Source organism: Natator depressus, chromosome 2, assembly GCF_965152275.1.
Source record: "Natator depressus isolate rNatDep1 chromosome 2, rNatDep2.hap1, whole genome shotgun sequence".
Lineage (NCBI taxonomy): Eukaryota > Metazoa > Chordata > Testudines > Cheloniidae > Natator > Natator depressus.
In genome coordinates, this window is record NC_134235.1 from 177535968 (window position 1) to 177557316 (window position 21349).

The 21349-nt window shown below is 40.6% G+C and overlaps 1 protein-coding gene across 8 annotated transcripts in view; it reads right to left on the bottom strand.

The window, feature by feature from the left end:
- BBS9 (Bardet-Biedl syndrome 9) overlaps nt 1-21349 on the bottom strand; it is a 432945-nt gene that overhangs the window by 342635 nt on the left and 68961 nt on the right. For 7 of the 8 annotated variants that reach the window (XR_012638234.1, XR_012638233.1, XM_074945361.1 and 4 more), the window contains 3 exons: nt 20340-20521; nt 10145-10224; nt 4845-4898 (listed from right to left, as the gene is read on the bottom strand). Coding sequence is in view for 6 of the 8 variants with exons in the window: in XM_074945361.1 (XP_074801462.1) it covers nt 4845-4898; nt 10145-10224; nt 20340-20521 (316 nt within the window). In the remaining 2 variants the exon portion in view is untranslated. The remainder of the gene's footprint in view (nt 1-4844; nt 4899-10144; nt 10225-20339; nt 20522-21349) is intronic. The other variant, XM_074945360.1, reaches the window with a different exon arrangement.

Below are 21349 nucleotides of genomic sequence, written 5' to 3' on the forward strand. Positions count from 1 at the left end.
GAGAGCCAAGCAGCCAAAGCACACCTGCTTTCTTTCTCTTCAGAGACTGATAGCAGCATGACTGTCAACTGTTACAAATGCCACTCCGTCTATACAAGCCTATTTTATTCTTAAGGTAAAAAAGGACTGCAGAGAAAACATATTAAAAACAATAAAAGATGTTTACATCTACTTGCATGCTAATAAGCGTACCCAAAGTTCACCCCCATCCTAACATAGATTCTGACAGGAGCAGTCCTTCAAATCCCCACCCAAGGGGATTCCTGTGGTTGCAAGTTTATCACAATGGGCTGAAACTCTGACAAGAATCCCTGAAGCACTATATGATGTTGCCAGAACAAGAACCCAGTTTCATGGGACCTCAGAAGGTCCAGTCCTTCCAACCCTATGTTAAAAATTGGGGCTCTCTGGGCATCAGTGGTCCTGTCCGTTTGCTGGATAAGGAAGAAGGCCCTGAGACAGTTTAAAACTCGGCTATTTATCCAAAAATCCTTTCTTTGTCTGTTGGTCCCTGGAGAATCTAGTTTGAACTAGTAGATATACACCTCTCCAGGGGGGTGGCTTCAAAGGGCTGATAATGGTGGAAGTACATTAGCATCCCCCTCCTTCTAGAAAAGAGACATACAATTCCATAACAACACAAACAGCAGCATTTTTAATACAATGGACCAAAAAGGTATGAACCCTAATTCAGTAAGATCTAATTTAATTCAGTAAAGTTTATCTTAATTCCATAAGATTTGTCCAGGACACTACAGGATATTGTCAGTCTGTCAGCCTGCACCTTGGGAATCTTTTCCCAGCTGAAGCCTTTAGGGCTCTTTTTATGCTTCTCTGGCCTTTTTGATGGCATAAAGGGCAAGGGTGAGGATTTTGCCCATTACCTATTTTTACAAGCATCTATTTTACAAGTCTTTTCTGCTGGGCCAGTGGCTTTTTGAAGAATTAAATACAACCCTTATTTAGAACTCTAGTAGAAAAAAATATGTCCACAAACTTGTGGGGTAATTGTTGTAACAGAACCCAAGGAGAAATTTAATTTTGAAAATTGTGCATAAACTTGTCAAACACAATCAGGAGGTCATCTTATTTGAATTAATCTGACATGTTTTGTTATGTACAAATGTAATGTGTGAATAGTTTTTATGTTCTCTTACAGCGATAAGAGCCAAGGTTGATAACTTTAATCATAAAATTATGAAATTCCATTAATTAAGAAGGGCTTTTCCATCACCTATATTTATTTTGAATGAAGAGCTTCTACTTAAAAATCAGTGAAGTAGGATGTAGGGACATCAGTGTGTTTATATGATTGGTAGTAACTATTAATTGTCCTGTAAGAAAATTTGATACATTCTAATTGATCTAAAGTTACTCCTGGGAATTTTTATTGCAACATCTTGTGTAATTTAGATTGATTTACAGCATCAAATAAAACTTAAATGAAATTTATAAATCTACCCACCAAGTAGAGTCTATAAATACATCTTGTGACAAAGCTCTGTCCTTGTCTCCATGGGTCCCGCGTTTCCTGGAGGATTTCGCTATCCACAGGGGCTCACTGTGACCCTCCACATAACCTCTCTCTCTCTAGAGACAAGGGTCACAGTCTACTGAGTCACTTATCATAAGCCAGTGAGGGAGGTGAGGAGAAGCTATCCTCCCTTGCACAGTCTCTCGTCTCCCAGTCTCAGTGATTAATTGGGGGGGGGGGAGGGAAAAGAGGGAGAGCCTGGGCCCACCCTCTATTCTGGGATCCAGCCCAGGGACACTAATAGTATCAGCTGTGGTAGCTGACCTTTTAGAAACCTGAGACGTACAATTCCCTGGGCTACTTCCCCACAGCAGCCCCCACTTCCTCAAGCTCCACTTCACCCTTACCTCAGGGCCTCCTTCCTTGTGCCTGATATGGTGTGTACTACTCAGCCTCTCCAACAGCGCAACTTCCTCCCACAGCTCCTCACATGCACACCCACCTGACTAACTTGGAGGCTTTTAACTAGTTTCAACCAGCCCCTGATTGGCTTCAGGTGTCCCAATCAACCTAGCCTTCCAGAAAGTTCTTAATTGGCCCCAGGTGTCTTAATTGACCTGGAGCAGCTGCCGTTTAACTTATCCTGATACCAGGGATTTGTTTAGCCTGGAGCTAACATATCTATCTCCCACTACTTTTCTATAGCCATCTGGCCTATCCCGTCACAATCTGTAAATCTGTACTGATTTCCAACAGTGTTCGGCTTTTCCAGATTAAGTTATATTATGTGCATGGATGTTCTGATTAGATGAAGAGGAACAAGAAAAGTTATCTGCACTCCCAGTAACAAAACAGTCCTCCTCTACCCTTTCCCAAAAAGTTTACTGGTTAGCTATGATGGCGTGCTGTCTTCTTCTAAGTTCCAACATAGGGATGCATTTATGCACCAGCGTAAACTAAATGAACTGGAACCCAGCCATCCTGACGTGGTTCTCTAAGGCTAATAAAAACATCCAAATGTTCACTAAGGCCCAAATCCAAAGCCCAGGTCAGAAGGAGTTTTCCGCTGACTTCAATAGACTTTGGAAAGGCCCTAGGCCATGGCTTCCACCTCCTACCCCCAAAATATAGAGTAGATTGATTATTGCTCAGAAAAAAATGCTTGAGGGATTTGTACCCTTAAATTACTGTATCTAATATTTTAGTCCTGCAGTTTTAAAGGTGGAAAAACATCTTTTATCTCACCTAGGACTGCCATCTATCCCTTGTTTTATAGAATTATCCTTTTTTCAAGTCTCTCATATTTGGTGCCACATAGAAATATTAATATAGATCCCAATTCAGCAAAATATATAGATATACAATTTACCATGAGCATGAGTCTTGTATCCATATTCACCAAAGCACTTAAGCACATGCTTAAATTCCAGGTCCTGAAATGTTTGGCTGAATAAATACAGGATTACTCACATTCTTAAGAGCTTTGCTGAATCAGAACGGATTGACTTGATCAGTATGGCTATTTCCTTATTTTAATATATGCTTATCTTTCTTCATAATGTGTCCAGTATTAGCCAAGCTTCTCTATGCATAAATTAAATTTTAAAAGCTATGCTAACCCAACATTAATAATATAACAGTTAATGTCAGAAAAAGTCCAAAAATGCAGAAGTTAAGGGTCTAGAGTTAATATTAAACTTATCAACAGCATACAAACAATATCCTGTTAGGCTACACATTTGGCCAGAGGAACAAGAACAGAAAACATTACTCATGAGCAACATGGTAACCTAGGAACTTATCTTCTGTGCTTCCACACTTTTTCTGATTTTGCTGTTCCAAAGAGCTTGTCTACACTACAGAAGTTCCCTATTACTATCTGTAGCTGTAAGCAACAGCAACTGGTGCTAAACATAGTTTGTCCTTGTATACACCAGCAGCCAAACTATTCAGCGCTATTTTAGCTGCGCCAATTGCCAGCAACAACTGTTTATTATTTGTAGTTGAGACAAATATTGCAACAACTTTTTTCATGTAATTTTGTGGGGTGGGATGGTTTGCTTATTTAAAAAAAAAAAGAGGAATTTCTTGTGGTTAACAATGTTAGAATTTAAATAGCCCCAATTAGACTTTGATGTGCACACTTCAGTATACATGACTAGAAGTGGAAAGGGGCCAGTTCTACCACTAATACTGGTGCTTGGCTGGAGATAGTTTTCTAACAGTTTACATTGCAATGATTGTGGGTAAAATCTTGGCCATGCTGAAGTCAATGGCAAAGCCCCCAATGGAGGAGGAGGTGGGAAAAATAGAAAAGTTATTTAAGTGAAAGTTCAGAAGTTACAGATTATTCCAGCAGAAATTACTGAGACCATAAAATCTGTGGCAACGGTGGTTTTTTTCATCATACATGATTTTCTCCTCTTGCTGTTAAGACAGTTTTGTTGCAAATTTTATTGCCTGTGTTTTGTATGAGATGTTTAAAATCTCCCTTATGTAGACTCAGATCCTGCTAACCCTTCCTCAGAGTACCTTACTCTACAGAAGTCATCTACTCATGGTGTAAGGTGCTACTTAATTAGAGTAAGATATCAGAATCCAGCCTATGATTTGTTCTCATCAGTCCCTGTGCTTCTCAGTCTGGAGAGAGAAAGAATGGGCAGAGATACAAAAAAGCAAGGCCTTCATTTTGCTCTGCTAATAATCTTAGAAGTTACTGTGGCATGTTCAGAAGCTAAATTACCATCAATTTGATTTAATGCTCAGAAGAAACGTATTACGTGCACACACAAATCTTTTCTTCAAAACTAAGCACAAACATTAATCTTCACTGAGGACTATGACCATGTTGTTTCAAATTAAAACCTCTCATTTTTGCTGTAGCTATAAGTAAATGCATGAATAAAAAGTTTTTACAAATAGGACAAATTCATTTATTTTTACTCTTTCATAACTAAAAAGACATTAGAAGAGATTTTGCTCAAACTTTCTAAAAAAAATTCACCTGTTGAACTGAAATGTTTTCTCTGTGCAAAGGTGAATATTTCTAAAAATTTCTGAGCAAACAAACACAGGGTTCCAACAGAATGTAGTTAAGGATCTAAAACTCTGAGTACGCTGTCAGGCACCCACTATGAAAAACTCCAAAAACTACTTCTTTCAACTCCATAGTCTTTACATATCTTTTATCTGACTTTTCCTTAAAAACAAATTAACACAGAAGATATAACTTGCTATATCATATATATATATGGCATTCAAGCTCTATTCTCATTTCCATGACATAACTAAAAGGGACAACAAATGTGAAAGGGTTGCTGAGATTTGTTGCTACTGTTTTAAGTGTTACAGTTTGAGCTAAGCACAATACCTTTACTGTGACTGAAGGAACTGCCTCTGCTCTCACCTCACTGTCAATGGCTTGCTGTGAAGAAAAAGATGAAAACGGAGCAAATGCAGTATCACACATGAATGAGTGAACACAATGAATGCAGTATTACCCTCCCACCACCAACTAGCTAAATAGTGAGTTAACCGTAAAGAACTTATCACTCTGATGACAGATTGAAATACACAAAATAGATTTCTGGGCCCCTTCGTTAGAAAAGACAAAATTCCTGTTTAAAACTGCCCACAAAAAGGATAAGCAACGACCATGAATATTTTGTATATAAAAAGCTAATACATTTTTATATATGTATTTGAATATTTGGGACTGTTTTGTCTGGGATGGTTCCTTCTACTGAGAGTTTATTCAAACTGTGGAAACTCCTTGTGTTATTCAGTAAGGAAAGGCGACTTCCAATCTGCCTACATATAGTATATATACACACCACACCATAGCACATAATGCATAATCACCACACACTATCTTATAATCAAAATAAAATAGCATACTGTATATGTCCTGAATTTCAGAGAGAAAGAGAGAGAAGGCTTTTTTATTGGTGTTTCTTATTTCTATTTCAATAAACAACCATGTCCACAGCAAAAGTTAGCTTGACCCTACAGTGCAATATTGTGCACACACACACACACACACACACACACAAAAGAATCCTTACAAAACTTAACCATACTGAAAGGTGATTATACCAATATATACGGCAGGAGATTATACCTTCATACGGTAAAAGGTTAAGTAAAACAATGCTTTCTGCCAGCATAAACAAGATACACTGTCTGCTACTTCCCTAACCCATGCATTGGGATTCACTAGCAGTGTCCACAGTGCATGTGCAGAATTCAAAAAAATCAATGGGGCTTCCTCTGGATGCAAGGATCCAAAAGGTGCTGGACTTCGATATGTTTCCTTTTTTCCTTCCCATGTAGTTCCTTACTGCATTTTCACTCTTTATGACCACAATGAGAACCACCATGAAACTCTTTTCCTCACATGAAACTAAGACATACAACTGCCTCCAAGACCATGCTCAATATCACAGCTCTCTTTGCAGGAGAAGGTTGAAGCAGATCAGTTTGCATTCAGAAGGTTAAATGCATCAGTGCAACAACATGACAGTTTTCTATTGACCTAAGGAATCCCAAATCTGCAAGGTTATCACCACAACTAGGCAAGACCAAGCTGCCAGATCTCTGTCCTCTTTTTTGCACGAAGTCTTTCCTATGGACAACTGCTAAGACAAAGAAACGGACGTACATTGCTTAGCATATATTAATAATCTATTAAAACATTTTCGATAAGGAATATGACAGTTATACTTCTAATTATAAATATTAAAAATGCAGTTCCATTTATATTTTTCAAATAGCAAGTAATCCCAGTAAACACAGTTTTGCCGAAATACATAGCCAGAAATGACTAGTTAACAGCTGTTTTGGCATTGTACATGTAACAATTAACAAGTTGGGGGGACTGGTCCTGCTTTGAGCAGGGGTTAGACTAGATGACCTCCTGAGGCCCCTTCCAACTCTGATATTCTATGATTCTATGTTCTGAGAGGTTTATATATTAAATTTTAGTGGAAAAAATAAAACTGGACATAAGAGATTTCAATAGGCTGGAACACTACAACAGTACAAGATGACTGATTCACTTCTGTATATGTTAAACTGCACTGTACCATCACAGAAGTTAGAATGGCTAAAGTCCATCAGGCCATCTTGCCAATCTCGCTGCCAAAGCAGGATCACTCCCTACAGGGTATCTGTGAATGCTTCATGTAGTACAGTTTCAAATGACCCATGTAATGGGACTTCTGCTATTTCTCTTCAGATCATTAAGTTTCTCTTCAGACTACTAACATACTGTAACAGAGCTCACCACTAGGAAATTATTCCAGAAACTCATCTTAAAATTTTCCCTTTGCTCAGTTTCATCCAATTTCTAAGGGCTAAGATAGAGAAACACAGTTATTTTAATTAAAACTATTAATCAAAGTGCAATGTATTGACATCTTTGCATCAAATACAACAAGATCTCTGTCAGTTACACAAGTTAACACACATTAATATGTCATACTTCTGAGGTGGTTTTAACTATATTTTAGGGGATTATATGCTATATAAGATAGATTGTATAAAAGAAACTGGGATGCTTGCCAAGCTGAAAAGTGGATCTGTTTTCCTCTCTCTCTCTCTCTCTCAATTATACAAAATAAGTGAATAGTTATATTTGGCAACATTCTTCAATGCCTCATTCATATCTGTGGGAATGCAGATAAAAGTTACCAGTACTATTTTATTCAATAAGGATCCACATACATTAGAGCAGACCCTGCGTAATCAATCCCTCTACAGCCAAAAAGGCTTGTTGACACATGCACATATTCTATTTCTTCACATAAATACCATTCCTCAAAGCCTATCCATGAGTTTTACCATCTGTAATTCAGCATAAAAAAGTATCAATTCAAGCAAACCTACAAAAAGAATGCAACCCAAAGTAACCAGTGCATAGTGAACACAAGCAACTTGAAATGCTATTGAAATTGGTATTACAAAGACAGCCTTTCAAAATTGTACTTGCCCTCTTGTCTGGGGCAAATCATATTTATTCATTCACTTTTCTTTTTCGACTTATAAAAAGAAAAATATCTTTAGTTTCTTGCAATGTCATCATCACAGTAAAAGGGAAGCAAGCAGATTTTGCACCTGGACTGATGAATTCTCATGAAAAGATTGTAAAGACAGAAATGGCAGAAAAGAACTTGATAGCAAAACCACTTCATATATTTGTTAACTACAAACTAACAAAAAATTACTAAGATGTTGGACGTCACGTTGTATACCTTCAGCTGTCATTATATTATAAACGTGGTCTAGGACAGGTTTCCTATCTGGTTTATTCTTAAATGGGTGGAGACACATAATTTATTCTGCAGCTGGACGTAGCAGTTTGTCATAGATGTCCAAGTGTGATATAAATTTGATTTAAAGCCTGCAGTCATCTGAGGTCACATTTGGTACTCTACTGTTCTGGGGGATGGATAAAGTAGTAGCTTACTAGTTGTGCAGCAGCATGATAATTTTCCTGCTGTACCTAATGTTCAACACAGGGGAGGTGTTCAGCTATTGCACCTACCAACACTCCACAGTCCCAAGGGGACATCATCTTCCAGCTAAGGCGAGTAGTCAGCTGCCAAGTGTTCACAGTGACATCGCCAACATATTCTAGCCAGGGTAATATACTGTTAGTTTTTAAAAGAGCACCAGCATGTACCCAACCATGCATTTACACATACATCCCATCTAGACTTACTCCTGATATCCTTTCCTGGCTGGTAGCATCATGGGAACAGACGGCACCAGAGAAATATCCCTGCTTCCTCTTCCAATGTTGGGATTTGAAAAGGCAGATTTGTAATAACTTTGGAACGTATGTGGATTTCCAAGCCCCTCACCACACCTTCTAGATCTGGATTTGTCTGTTATACAAGAAGGTCCACATATTGCTTCACAGATATTTAGACTAAGTCTATGGAGCCTATTGATTAATTTGTGAGTTTTATAAAGCTTCTCATGGGGTCTGCAAATTCCCATCTGTAAATGAGGAAGACTTGGAGTTATTCTGGTAGGACTAGTGTTTCCTACCCAGAAAAGTGCATAGTTGCATGGCCTGATGACTTTTTTTGTGTGTGGAAGTGTGAGAACCTGTGGCTTCCACTGAAGTCAGTGGGAGCTGCAGGTACTCAACCTGTGTGAAAAGTAGGCCATTAATATAAAAGGTCATTTGGGGCTTTCATGTTTATTTCCTCTCAATAACCCCCATATCAAATGTTCTTAGTTTATAAGTAAAACTGACTAAAATTTGCGTCCTTCTAGCTAATGCATTATCACCAGCAATAAAGATTCTGCAGATCCAATTCTGCCCTAAGTTGCATCTGTGTAGCCTCACAGTCTTCCCATTCTGCCGTCATTTACATCTGTGAACAATGGAGCTCATTGAAGATCATGGTGTAATAGAGAAAAGAATTTGGCAACTGAAATTTAGGGTAGGTCTACACTAGCCGCCGGACAGCGATCGATATATTGGGGGTCGATTTATCGCATCTAGTCTAGACATGATAAATCTGTCCCAAGCGCTCTCCCGTCAACTCCGGAACTCCAGCGCCGCAAGAGTCGCAAGCGGAGTTGACGGGGGAGCGGCAGCAGTCGACTCACCAGCATGAAGACACCGCGGTAAGTCGATCTAGGTACGTCAACTTCAGCTACGCTATTCTCGTAGCTGAAGTTGTGTACCTTACATCGATTCCCCGCAGCAGTGTAGACCAGGGCTTAGTTAATTCTGTAGATGTTGTGGAAGCCAGATTAGGATCCAGCTCTCTCTCCCCCCTAGTTGTGCTGTTCTTGCAGCACTAATCGCAGTAATAAAAAGATGTGATAGCTACTAACCAGACTAAATTCATACAGAACTCAGATTTATTCAATAGGGCATTATCTTTTTATATTTTGTAGTCACTTGTCATAGTAGAACCACATTTTAAAGTACAAGACTATGGTCCCTGCACTAGCTTTACAGGTTTAGTTTTGGTCAGGTGATACAAATGAAAGGTAAAATTAGATGCCAAACTGCTCCCTTGTTGGTTTCTCTGCAACTGTATTAAACTACTCCTGGTAGTCTTTGTACAGCACAAACCAAGTGGGTCATAAAGTGACCCTGGTTATGATCTATTTACGTTCTTAACATAGGACAAAATACAAGTTTTTATAACATTCTGTCAAGAGTTGCAAATAGGTTAATATTGCCATTTTATATAGTTTGCAACATTGTTTATTTTTCCAAATATTAGTAAGCAGTTGAAACCACTTGGCTACAACAATTAACACATTCCTTTCTCAGTTTTCCTATTTGTAAACTAGGAGCAACACTTACCCATCTATCTCATATGGGGGATTGTGAGGATGAATATCTGTACAGTGCTAGGAATATTTAAATCACTAACTATTATTATTATTATTATTATTATTGTAATATTACCAATTTATTTTTAATGCCCGAGCCTAAGGTAATTTCCTTGACTGTATTTGTATTACTGGGCATTCCCCAAATATCTGAGCTAAAGTCATACAAATCATTCTATGGGTCAAATTCTCTTCTCATTCATAATTGCAATAACATAAGACCACTAACATAAATTGCTGCTTCAGAGATGTAACAGAGCAGAAAAACTGGTTTTGTAAGACTTTCCTATTTATAAATTTACTTACAGAGTCTACATCCAAGTCAGGTGAAACTTCTGCCGTGATTCTCAAATCATCATAATCTTTTTCAGATTTGGGCAAAATATCTGCAAGAAGAAAAGAAAAAAGACAATGAACCTTACTTTAATAGATTGTGTGCAGTTATATTCCTAAAAGCAATTTCTACAGTGAATGGCACAAACCTTGCACAAAAAGCACTTTTGTTTTTTAATTAAATGTTCCCAAAGCAGAACCTACAGCAAAAAGCTCATCAGCAAAAATGTGGACTTCAGAGGCATCCCAAGTGCACTTCTTCCCAAACAAGTAGAGATCTATAAAGGTGACATGTTTGAAGTCCACAAGACTGCCCTGACAGTACTGCTCAGAGAGCTGGATGTTCAAGTTCACTAATAATAATGCTCAAAGTTCACTGGAAAATATTCTGTTATTTTGGGGTAAGAGAAAAAAAGTCTGTAAAAAAAATGCATTCATGGATTGTCTGAATATACCACCAAGCAAACCTTCCAGCTTTCTAGGATTCATACCAGTATCTATTTATTTAATCTTGGATCTCTTTACTAGATTGCCTTATTTCCTGGTTCATGGATGGCAAAGGATTTAGATACATCTCATAACAGATATTTCAACAACCACCTAACTCTAACCCTCAAGGATTATAAAAAGACAGTAAAGGCTTAAAATATTTGTTTCAATCACATACATTGCTAATATATCTGTGATGGGTTGGACACCCCTTCTGGGATGCCACCTGACGTACTGGAATTTCACTGAGCCCACACGATCTACTAGCCTGGGCTCCCTCTCCCTGTTTTGCTGAATTAGGCTCTCCGACCTCCAGCAGCACGCACGCACACACCAGCTGTAGAATCAGAGAGTCTGCAAACAGCTCTCTATGAGAAGACTCAGCTAGGAAATCACCCAGCACTCAAGTTCAGCTCCCCTTGGAAAGTACACCCAAAATAAAATGGTCTTGCACTCTAGAGAAATCTATACAACATAAGTTGATAAATTTTCCCCCTCCCTCAATGTGGAGGAAGATATGCACAACTTCTTCCCCTCCTCCCCGAGTTAGAAACTGCACAAACTGGGTTTAATAATAAACAAAACCAAGTTTATTAACTATAAAGGGCAGATTTTAAGTGATTACAAGGGATAGCAAACAGAATAAAGCAGATTACCAAGCAAATAAAACAAAACATGCATTCTAAGGTTAAGATCTTAAAGAGACTGGTTTCAAGAAGTAATTTATCACCCTAAATGTTGTTTTAGGCAAGTTGCAGAGTTTCTGTAGCTTAGAGTTCCAGTTATTTCTCTTTACAGACAAGACTCCTGCCTTGGTCCGGACTCAGCTCTTGCCTTTCCCACCGCTCCGTTCCTTTGTCTCTTCAGGTACTTTCAGCAATCTTTCTTCTTGGGCAGGAAGGCAATGGACAAGAGTCCTGTTTGCCTTATTCCCCTGCCTTACATAAGATTTACGTAAGGCGGGAATCTTTTGTTTCCCAGTCTTGACCTCCCACTCCTCCTTTTGGTAGAAAATTACTACAAGTCCAAAATGATATTAGTACCAGGTGACAGGACCACCTAACCTGGTAGTGTCACAGCTACATGCCAGGACACCTCTCAGGAATGAGAGAGAGAGATTAATATCTTCACAGTCTTCTTGTTTCTTCCTAATTGCTCATCAAGGCTCATTGCCTGTTGTCTGGGGGGTGTTTCCCAAATACACACCCAGCCGTAATTGTTACATAGTCGATATTCCTAACTTTACATACAGAAATGATACATGCAAACACATTGGATAATCACATTCAGTAAATTATAACCTTTCTAATGATACCTTACAGGATCCATCTTGCATAAAATATATCTCAGTTATGCTATATCCATATCATAATCATATTTCCATAAAGAATATGGGGTGTAACGACATGATATCTGACCAATGAAATACTGGAAAAAAGCAAAGAAGTTGTACAAGAAAGAAGATAAAGCAGTGAAAAGTGATGCAGGGAAAGATAAATGAAGAGAGGTTGAAGACCTAGCCGTTGAATCTGAAGCTGCTGCTACGATGGGAAGTCACAGAGCCATTTACAAAGCAACTATAACCCAATGAGGAAACTTCAGAATAGGAAACGGGCCAATAAAAAGGAAAGATGAAATAATGCTAACAACTGAGACAGAACTGAAAAGTAGATGGACAGAGCATTTCAAAGAAATCCCCAATAGATCCAGCCCCATTTTAGCACCAGACTTCAATGAAACATGCAAACCTGAGCATCTTCACATGAACTTTAGTCAAGTAAAGGTGTCAGGAGTACAGGCCACAATCAAGAAGCTGAAAAGTAACAAAGAGATGAGCAATGATCAAATCAGAGCAGAGATGCTAAAAGCATTTGATACCACCACCTTAACGAAATTGACAAGCTGGGGAATGAAGTCTTTGAAAAAGAGACCTCCTTCTGACCAGTTGAAACATGGAATCATTGTCAGAATATCAAAAAGGGTGATTTTACTGAACAACAACTGGAGAGGAGTCACATTACCCTTCGTTGTAGGAAAAGCCTGACACACTACACAGATTGACACAGGCAATGGATGCAAAGCTTTGAGGAGAAAAATAGGCTGCATTCAGTCCTACAGGACCCCACCTAACGTCGTCAACATCATCACGGCCATGTACAGAAATGCCAAGTGCCCTGTAAGGGTGAACAACCAGATAACAAACTAGTTCAACATGGACACTGGTGTGAAACAGTGCTGCCTATGATCACTGCTGTTGTGTGGGATTGCCACAGACTGGGTAATGAAGACGTGTACAGCATTAACAACATAAAAACTGGTATTAGGTGGTAAGATGGCAAATGTCTAGAAGACAGACTTTGCTGACAATATTGTGGTGTTGAGTGACACCCTCAAAACGTTACAAGTAAAAGACAGACAACCTGGTAAAAACAGGCCACACGGTTCAAAATTCGTTATGCTAAAACAAACATCCTTGAAAGACAAATATCAAGCAGTACGAGAAGGTTACTCACCTCGGGCAGTAACTGAGGTTCTTCAAGATGTGTGTCCTTGTGAGTGCTCCACATCAGGTGTTTGTGCATCCTGGCGCCATTGATCGGAAATTTATGCTAGCAGTGTCTGCATGGCTCGCGCATGCGCAGTAGGCATCTCACAGTGCCATTGGTGCCACATCTAGCATGCACATGACTTGAGACCTCCAGTTCTTCTCTACCACAGAGTCCAAACTGCGAACTCCGAGGTAGAGGGGAGGAGGGCAGGTAGTAGAGCACCCACAAGGACACACATCTCGAAGAACCTCTATTACTGCACAAGGTGAGTAACCTTCTCTTCTTCAAGTGCTGTCTCTGTGGGTGCTCCACTTCAGGTGACTGTAGAGCAGTGCCCTCAGAAGGCAGGAGGGACTTCGGGTTCATTTGAGTCATAGAGGTAAGTATGGTTAGGCCAACTATTGAGTCAGCTCTGGAGTCTTCAGGGACTGCATATTTCTCAGTGAATGTGTAGACAGAGGCCCAAATAGCCGCCCTACAAATCTCTAATATTGGAACATTGTTGAAGAACACTATCGAGGTAGAAATAGATTGTGTTGAATGTGCGTGGAGGAGATCCATTTAGACAATCTCAGAGTGGATATTATGTAGCCTTTCAAACATTCGGTAATAAAAAGTCTAGGAGATTTCCGTAAAGCTTTGGTCCTTTCCAGGTAAAATGCTAATGCTCACTTGATGTCCAATATGTGCAAAATGGTCTCTGGTGGAGTCTCATGAGGCTTGGGATAGAACATAGGAAGATGGATTGGTTAGTTCATGTGGAAGGATTATGTCACCTTCAGTAAAAATTCTGGGTGCGGCCATAACGTGACCTTGTCTTTGAAAGAATATTATGTAGGGAGGATCATACATGAGGACCCCGATCTCACTCACCCATTTGGCGGAAGTAATGGTGACCAGAAAGGCCACTTACATGGATAAATGCAGCAGGGAACAGGTGGCTTAGGGTTCAAATGGTGGTCTGGTGAGATATTTGAACTCCAGATTGAAAATGTTCCCTCTAAGTTTTCCCACCCATGTGCAGAATGAATTTTGTTATGTGCACCAATAAGGAGGTGATGTGTGACACATCAACTCCATATTGGTGCACATAACAAAATTCATGTGGTGGGGGTTGGGCCAAGGGGTTCGGACTTTGGGAAGGGGCTCAGGGCTGGGTGCAGCAGGAAAGGGCTCCGGGCATCGAGATGTGCCCCTATGAAGACCAGACAGGGACTAGAGTGGATTTTCATTCGTTTATCAAGTCCTAGATCCCTGAATAGCATGATCATCATCCAGACCAAATCCAGTGCTTCTTGTTGAGTTGGACCTTTGAGAAGGCAATCGTCCAGGTAAGGGAAAATCATTATTCCCTGTTTGCAGATATGCCACTACCACCACTAGGGTTTCAGAGGAAACTCTTGGTGCGGTGGATAGCCCAAAAGGTAGTACTCTGTACTGGAAGAGTTGATGTCCTACCGTGAAACGCAGGAATTTCCTGTTATCTGGGTGTATAGTAATATGAAAATAAGCATCTTGGAGGTCAAAGGCTGGAAACCAGTTCCCCTTTTGCAGCGCTGGAAGTATCATGCCCAGTGTCACCATTTTGAAATTTTGACTGCATATGAACTTGACTTTCCTGAGATCCAAGACAGGTCTCCATCCCCCATTCTTCTTCTGGGTCAAGAAGTAGTGGGAGTAGAACCTCTTCCCCATGTATTGCGAAGGTATTCATTCCACAGCACCTAGTTGTAGAAGATGGTTGACTTCTTGTCGTAACAGGTGCTCGTGAGAAGGGTCCCTGAAGAGGGATGGGGTAGGTGGTCGGGAGGTAAAAGAGATGGTATATCCCGATCGTATGATCTCTTAACACCCATTGGTCCATGGTTATTGATGCCCAGATGTGGTAGAATGGGTGAAGGCGGTGTCAAAACCATGGGGATGGATCGGGTGAAAGCACTGCCTGGTGAGGGAGGTCGTCCAGACCCTCGACCAAAACGTCAAAATTCTGGCTTGGGTGAAGCCAACTGAGAAGTAGACATTTGAGCTTGAGGTGCTCTCCGTCACTGCGACCATTGGCGATATCTTTGGTACTCATATTGTTGCTGTTGTTGTTGTCAGTTAGTTTCTGTCAGCACCGGTGGGGTCACTCTCGTCAGTGCTGACATTTGTGCCATCATATGTAGCATTGATTTAGTGGGCGCCACCGGTGCTAACTTGGTTTTCTCAGTCAGTGCCAACTGCAATATCAGTGCCAGGAGCGGACGCATGATGCCTGAGGAGACACTCGGCACCAGGTCCCTTATGGGTGAATTCGGTGCCGTGCAGGAGGCATGTTGCCATCTATGGCTCAACACAGTCTCCTTTGTTCGGGACTCGGCGGAGCCAGGACTGTCATAGGTGCTCACCAAACCATGTGTCGGCATCGGGGGTAGCAACCTGGCAGGAGACTGCCTATTTTTCCATGATGCTCTCTGCGGAGAGGTCTGTGCGCTCTTCCTCGGTATGTTAGAGGAAGTCGTGTCTCCCGGGAGGAGAGCCCAGAAAGGAGGTCCACTGGTCTGGCTCTGATTGGAGAGATTTCTTCATCAGTATCATTTTCAAGGAGAGATCTTGGTCACGCCGGGCTCTCGCGTTCAGATTACCACAGTGGGTGCATTTTTGCAGGATACGCGTCTCCCCAAGACATCAGACACACAAAGAGTATCCATCCGAAACCGGCATTACTTCACAGCAAGAGCCGCATCACTTAAAGCCTGGGGAGTCAGGCACCTCTGACGGTTAACTGACCCCGGAGTGGGGACTTTTTTTTCCCTTAAAACTATCACTAACACTAACTATAATTTGTAAAAGATTAACTAATTATTTACACTTCTATCTTTTTTTAAAGGTTTGGTGAGAGTAACGAACATGGTCCCTGAGCTCCGTCTTTAGCTGAGAACAGCTGAGAAGGAATTGGAGGACTCAAGTCATGCACGCACTACACAGGGCACCACAGCACTGCGAGACACCTACTGCGCATGTGCGACCCAGGTGGACACTGCTACCATAAATCTCTGATAGACGGCACCAGGACGCACCAACACTTGAAGTGGAGCACCCACAGGGACAGCACTCTAAGAAGATCACATTAGAAGGCAAACATATCAAGAAAGTAGAATAGTTCAGCACCATATTGGCCAATGGAGATCTCAGAAAGGAAGTGACATCAAGACACCCACTGCATTTTCTAAACTTAATAGTATACAGAAATCAAAGATCTATAACATCAGAACAAACGAGAGAATTTTCAATTCAAACATAATCTCAGTGCTAACATGTGGCTGCAAAAGCTGGAGATCTACCAAAACATAAGACAGAAAACTAGACACCTTCAAAAAATAAGTGTCTAGGAAAGATTCTGGGCATTGGTTGGAAAGTCTATTACCAATGGAGAGATCCATGAAATCACCAACCATAAGCTCACTTCCACCAGAATCAGAAGGAAGCATTGAACGTATTTGGGGCATGTACTCCAGATCCCAAAACACCGACTCACAAATGAAGCTGTCAAGTGGAAACCAACTGATGTGAGGAAGTGAGAATGCCCAAGAGAAACCTTAAGAAGAACTTTTAGCAGGGAGGGCAAAATAGTCTAAATCACAACAACACAGAGCAGATGGAAGCAGCAGCAAATGACAGAGAGGAATGCAACAGACTAGTTTCTGCCCTGTGTGCCTATTTTCACAAAAGGGATGTAGTAATAAATAATAATGTACAGTATGAAATTGTAAGCAGATTAACATGCATAGTATGATTTAAGAGTTAAAAGAAGGCATTTTAAGTTGCAGCATCTTTAAAATGGTGAGACAGCCCCAATTTTTTAAAAAGTAATTTTAACTCCTGTCATAAATATAAAGGGAAGGGTAAACACCTTTAAATCCCTCCTGGCCAGAGGAAAAACCCTTTCACCTGTAAAGGGTTAAGAAGCTAAGATAACCTCGCTGGCACCTGACCAAAATGACCAATGAGGCGGCAAGATACTTTCAAAGCTGGGGCACGGGGGGAGGGAAACAAAGGTTCTCTCTGTCTGTGTGATGCTTTTGCCAGGACCAGAGCAGGAATGCAGGTCAGAACTCCTGGAAAGAGTTAGTAAGCAGTCTAGTTAGATATGCATTAGATTCTGTTTTGTTGAAATGGCTGGTAAATAAACTGTGCTGAATGGGAGTATATTCCTGTTTTTGTGTCTTTTTGTAACTTAAGGTTTAGCCTAGAGGGATTCTCTATGTTTTGAATCTGATTACCCGGTAAGGTATTTACCATCCTGATTTTACAGAGGTGATTCTTTTACTTTTTCTTTAATTAAGATCGCTTTTTTCATTGTTCTTAAGATCCAAAGGTTTGGGTCTGTGTTCACCAATGCAAATTGGTGAGGATTTTTATCAAGCCTTCGCCAGGAAAGGGGGTGTAGTGCTTGGGGGGATATTTTTTTGGGGGTGGAAGACGTTTCCAAGTGGGCACTTCCCCTGTTCTTTGTGTAACGCTTTGGTGGTGGCAGTGTTTAACCTAAGCTGGTAAGAATAAGCTTAGCGGGTCTTTCATGCAGATCCCCACATCTGTACCCTAGAGTTCAGAGTGGGGAGGGAACCTTGACAACTCCTAACTCTTCGAAGTATTTACTTGTATCTTTCTCAGAATTACTTTTATTCCCTCATAGTAAGTCTATTTTAAAAAATAGGTTGCATACCTTCCTAAAAAACAAAAAATGAAACCCTCAGATAATAGGAAAAAAAATTAATATAACCTTAATTATGGGGTATCTATCAATACTTCCATAATCCTGTAAAAACTCTAACATCTAGAGTGCATAAATGTTTCAAATGTACCACAAATTAAATGTAGTTACCTGATCCACTTAATTGACAACATAGCCTAGAGAAAAAGATTTTGGTGAAGAAAGGAGTGTCAATTCAATTTTCATGCTCATTTTTTAGAGCCAATGGGAGATGTCACATTCAAGTCCTTTCTTTATCTAGGAGGGGAAAAGACAGCACTTAAGAAGTTTCCCAACTCTCTTCTACAAGTAGAACTCAAGTATGCCTTATAGTGACCACTTGTATGGATAAGAGGACAGTTCATTCACTATGCCTATTCAATTCTTTTTGCTAAGATTTCTAAAAACATTCTTCTTAGTGCCCATTATGATGGTGAGAATTTTATCATATGGTCATCTCTGCATTAGGAACTGGACTGAGACCACAAATCCACCTCACACAGATCATCAAATAGCTATCAGATGGTACCAACTCTTGGTCACTATCAGCTGGGCTAAATTCAATTGGTGGCTAAGATGTGAAAGGCTCTATTCTCAATCATCTGAACCATCCAGAAGGCTCTCACATAATATAACAGTTAAAGTAATAAAGAACACAAGACCATTGCTCACACATGAAACCACAAGACAGAAAAGTTAATGGTTCACTTTAGTTTAAAGGTTATGTATACAGTATGAATGACTGCCTATGTTCCAGAATCTTTGGTACTCAACTATCCCTGATTAACAGTTATTTTAAGAGTTTTTTCAAAGATATGAGAAAAAAAACTAAATGTAACCCACAACATGCAAAAACTAAAAGGCATTTATATTACCCCCCCCCAAGTGAAAGATTTCTGTTGTAACAGGGATTTTCTGAGAAGCTTTACATGCAATTAAAATGAGATCAAAACCTCACTAACATTTCTCCAGGAGACATGATTTGAACCTGAAGGTTCACATCTTTGCGTGTGCTCAGCGTGCTGCCAGTCTGGGCTTCCATCGGCTGCCTGCGCTGCCGGTCTGGGGTCCCAGCCGCCGGCCCCGCTCATCCCGCTGCCGGCCTGGATGGACAGAACCCTGGGCTGACAGCAAGCTCAGCAGGGCCGGCAGCCGGGACCCCAGCTGACAGGGGTCGGCGGACAGAACCCTAGACCGGCAGCGCAGGCAGCAGACGGAACCCCAGACCCGCAGCGTGCTGAGCTGCTCAGCCCGCTGCCAGTCTGCGGTTCTGGCCACCGGCCCCTGCCAGCCGGGGTCCCGGCTGCCAGCCCCGCTCAGCCCGCTGCTGGCCCAGGGCTCCATCCATCCAGGCCGGCAGCAAGCTGAGCGGGGCCGGCAGCCGTGACCCTGGCTGACAGCAGAGTGCCACTAAAAATCAGCTCGCATGCCGCCTTTGGCACGCATGCCGCAGGTTGCCGACTCCTGATCTATAACTTGCAGAAGCAACCTCATGAATCCAGTAATGTGTAGGTACCAGGGTTTCATTTCTGATTTTCCTTAATAGGAACGATTTTCTTCAGTGTATTTTTAAGAATTCATTTACCTGACCCTGGCAGGCACTGAAACCTATTTAAAATACTGTCTTTCATAAGTCTAGCTGAGACTATTTTTTCACAATTCCCAGTAAAATTGTATGCTTGTGATTCTCCAGGCAAGATAATTGAGTAATTTAAAAACTCAGCTACTAAAAATATAACCTTGGATGGAACTGTTTCCAAATGCTGTGCCATAAGTTACACTACATTTGGTCAAGTAATTAGGTGTGCATGTAAATTCCACAGTTTGAAATGATCGCTTCTTTAGTGCAGTGCAACACATTTGTAACTCCTTTGCCATATTCAAGTATTTCTGATTTTGAAAGAGGTAACAGAAATGTGACTAACACAATTCATTCTTTGTTAATTTCACGACATGCTAGAAACCATGTTTAATAAAAAACAGAAAACTGGCAACACTTTTGTTCTTTCTGAAGCCTGAGAAGTGCACTAGACTATATTTGTGAAATTCTTGAATTTTTCTTGCCTTTTTATAGGAGACTATACCCCACTGTCAGTTTTTTCTTTGAAGCACAGCACTAATAAGCTTGCTCTGAGATCTGACATAGGCCTACCACAGGGTCCAACAGGCATGATGAAAACAAATACCTTATGTGTCCAAGAGCCACAGAGTATGGTTTTGTTTGCACATTTGTAATTAAGAGACAGTGAAATGCTTTGACCTGAATACATTTAATATTACATTTTCTGTGCACTGTTAAGTATGGTCAAAGTAGAACGATGACAAAAGTATTGAAAATTGCCATATAAAAGTTAGGTGGTTGTGGTGTACTGTACAACTATATGAAGAACAGATGTACCTTGTGTTTTTGTGGACTCCTTGATGATTTTCTGAAGTTCTTTCATTTCTCTGTCAAGTTCTTCATAGTTTATTTCCCTAGATTCAACCTTAGGAGCCTGGAACAAAGAAGGATCGGTACCAAGGTAGGAACACTGCAGGTGCCCACTGTCACTCAGAGTAACTATAACACCTTTCAAATCTCTGCATAAAGAGAGACAAAAGCTCATTAAAAAATTGAGAGGAATCACACAATCAATTATAAAACTCTCTGATACTGTTTCTAACAGTCTGCCGCTATAATGATATTTTAAACAAATCTTTCTTTAAGATCATTTGACCAAACAAGAAACAAACACTTGTTACATTCACATTAATAATAAAAACAATCATGTTTATTATGACACTGTCCAGGGACCAAGCAAGAATGCTGCCACTGCCCCCGTTTTAGGCACTGTACATACATAGAATATGATAAAGTCCCTGACCTAAAGAGTTTACAAACTAAATACAGGGTAGTGGAAAAGGACAGAACAAACAGAGTAAACAATAGATGGTTGAAAAACATGTTTGTTTTGGTTTTGTCTTATTTAAATCCATTCAGTGATATTAGGTTAGGAGGAGGATTAGTTAAATGAAAAGCCTAAGGAAAGGGAGGAATGAGACAGATTGGCGCAAACAGCCAATCAGTGGAGAGACTGTTCAGAGTGCCAGTCTCTGGCAAGATACTATCTGCAGTTTCTTTCCCAAATGTCAATTGGCTGTTTGGAGGGAAATGCCCCATACTGGTCTTAGTGCCCCCCAGGAGGTCTCGCTTGCACTGTTCTGGGTCCAGTGGATACTGGGGGAGGGGTGGCAGGTGGCCCTGGGTGGGCCCCATTTTACCCCCTCCACACTCCCAGAGCAGCAATACCTACTTGAACTGCTTTCTGCAACTAGTATACCAAATATTTCGTCTGTATTTTGTTCCATCTAATCACGTACCATACATGTAAAACATCTTTGAAAAGTATTTAATAAGTCACTGGTAAT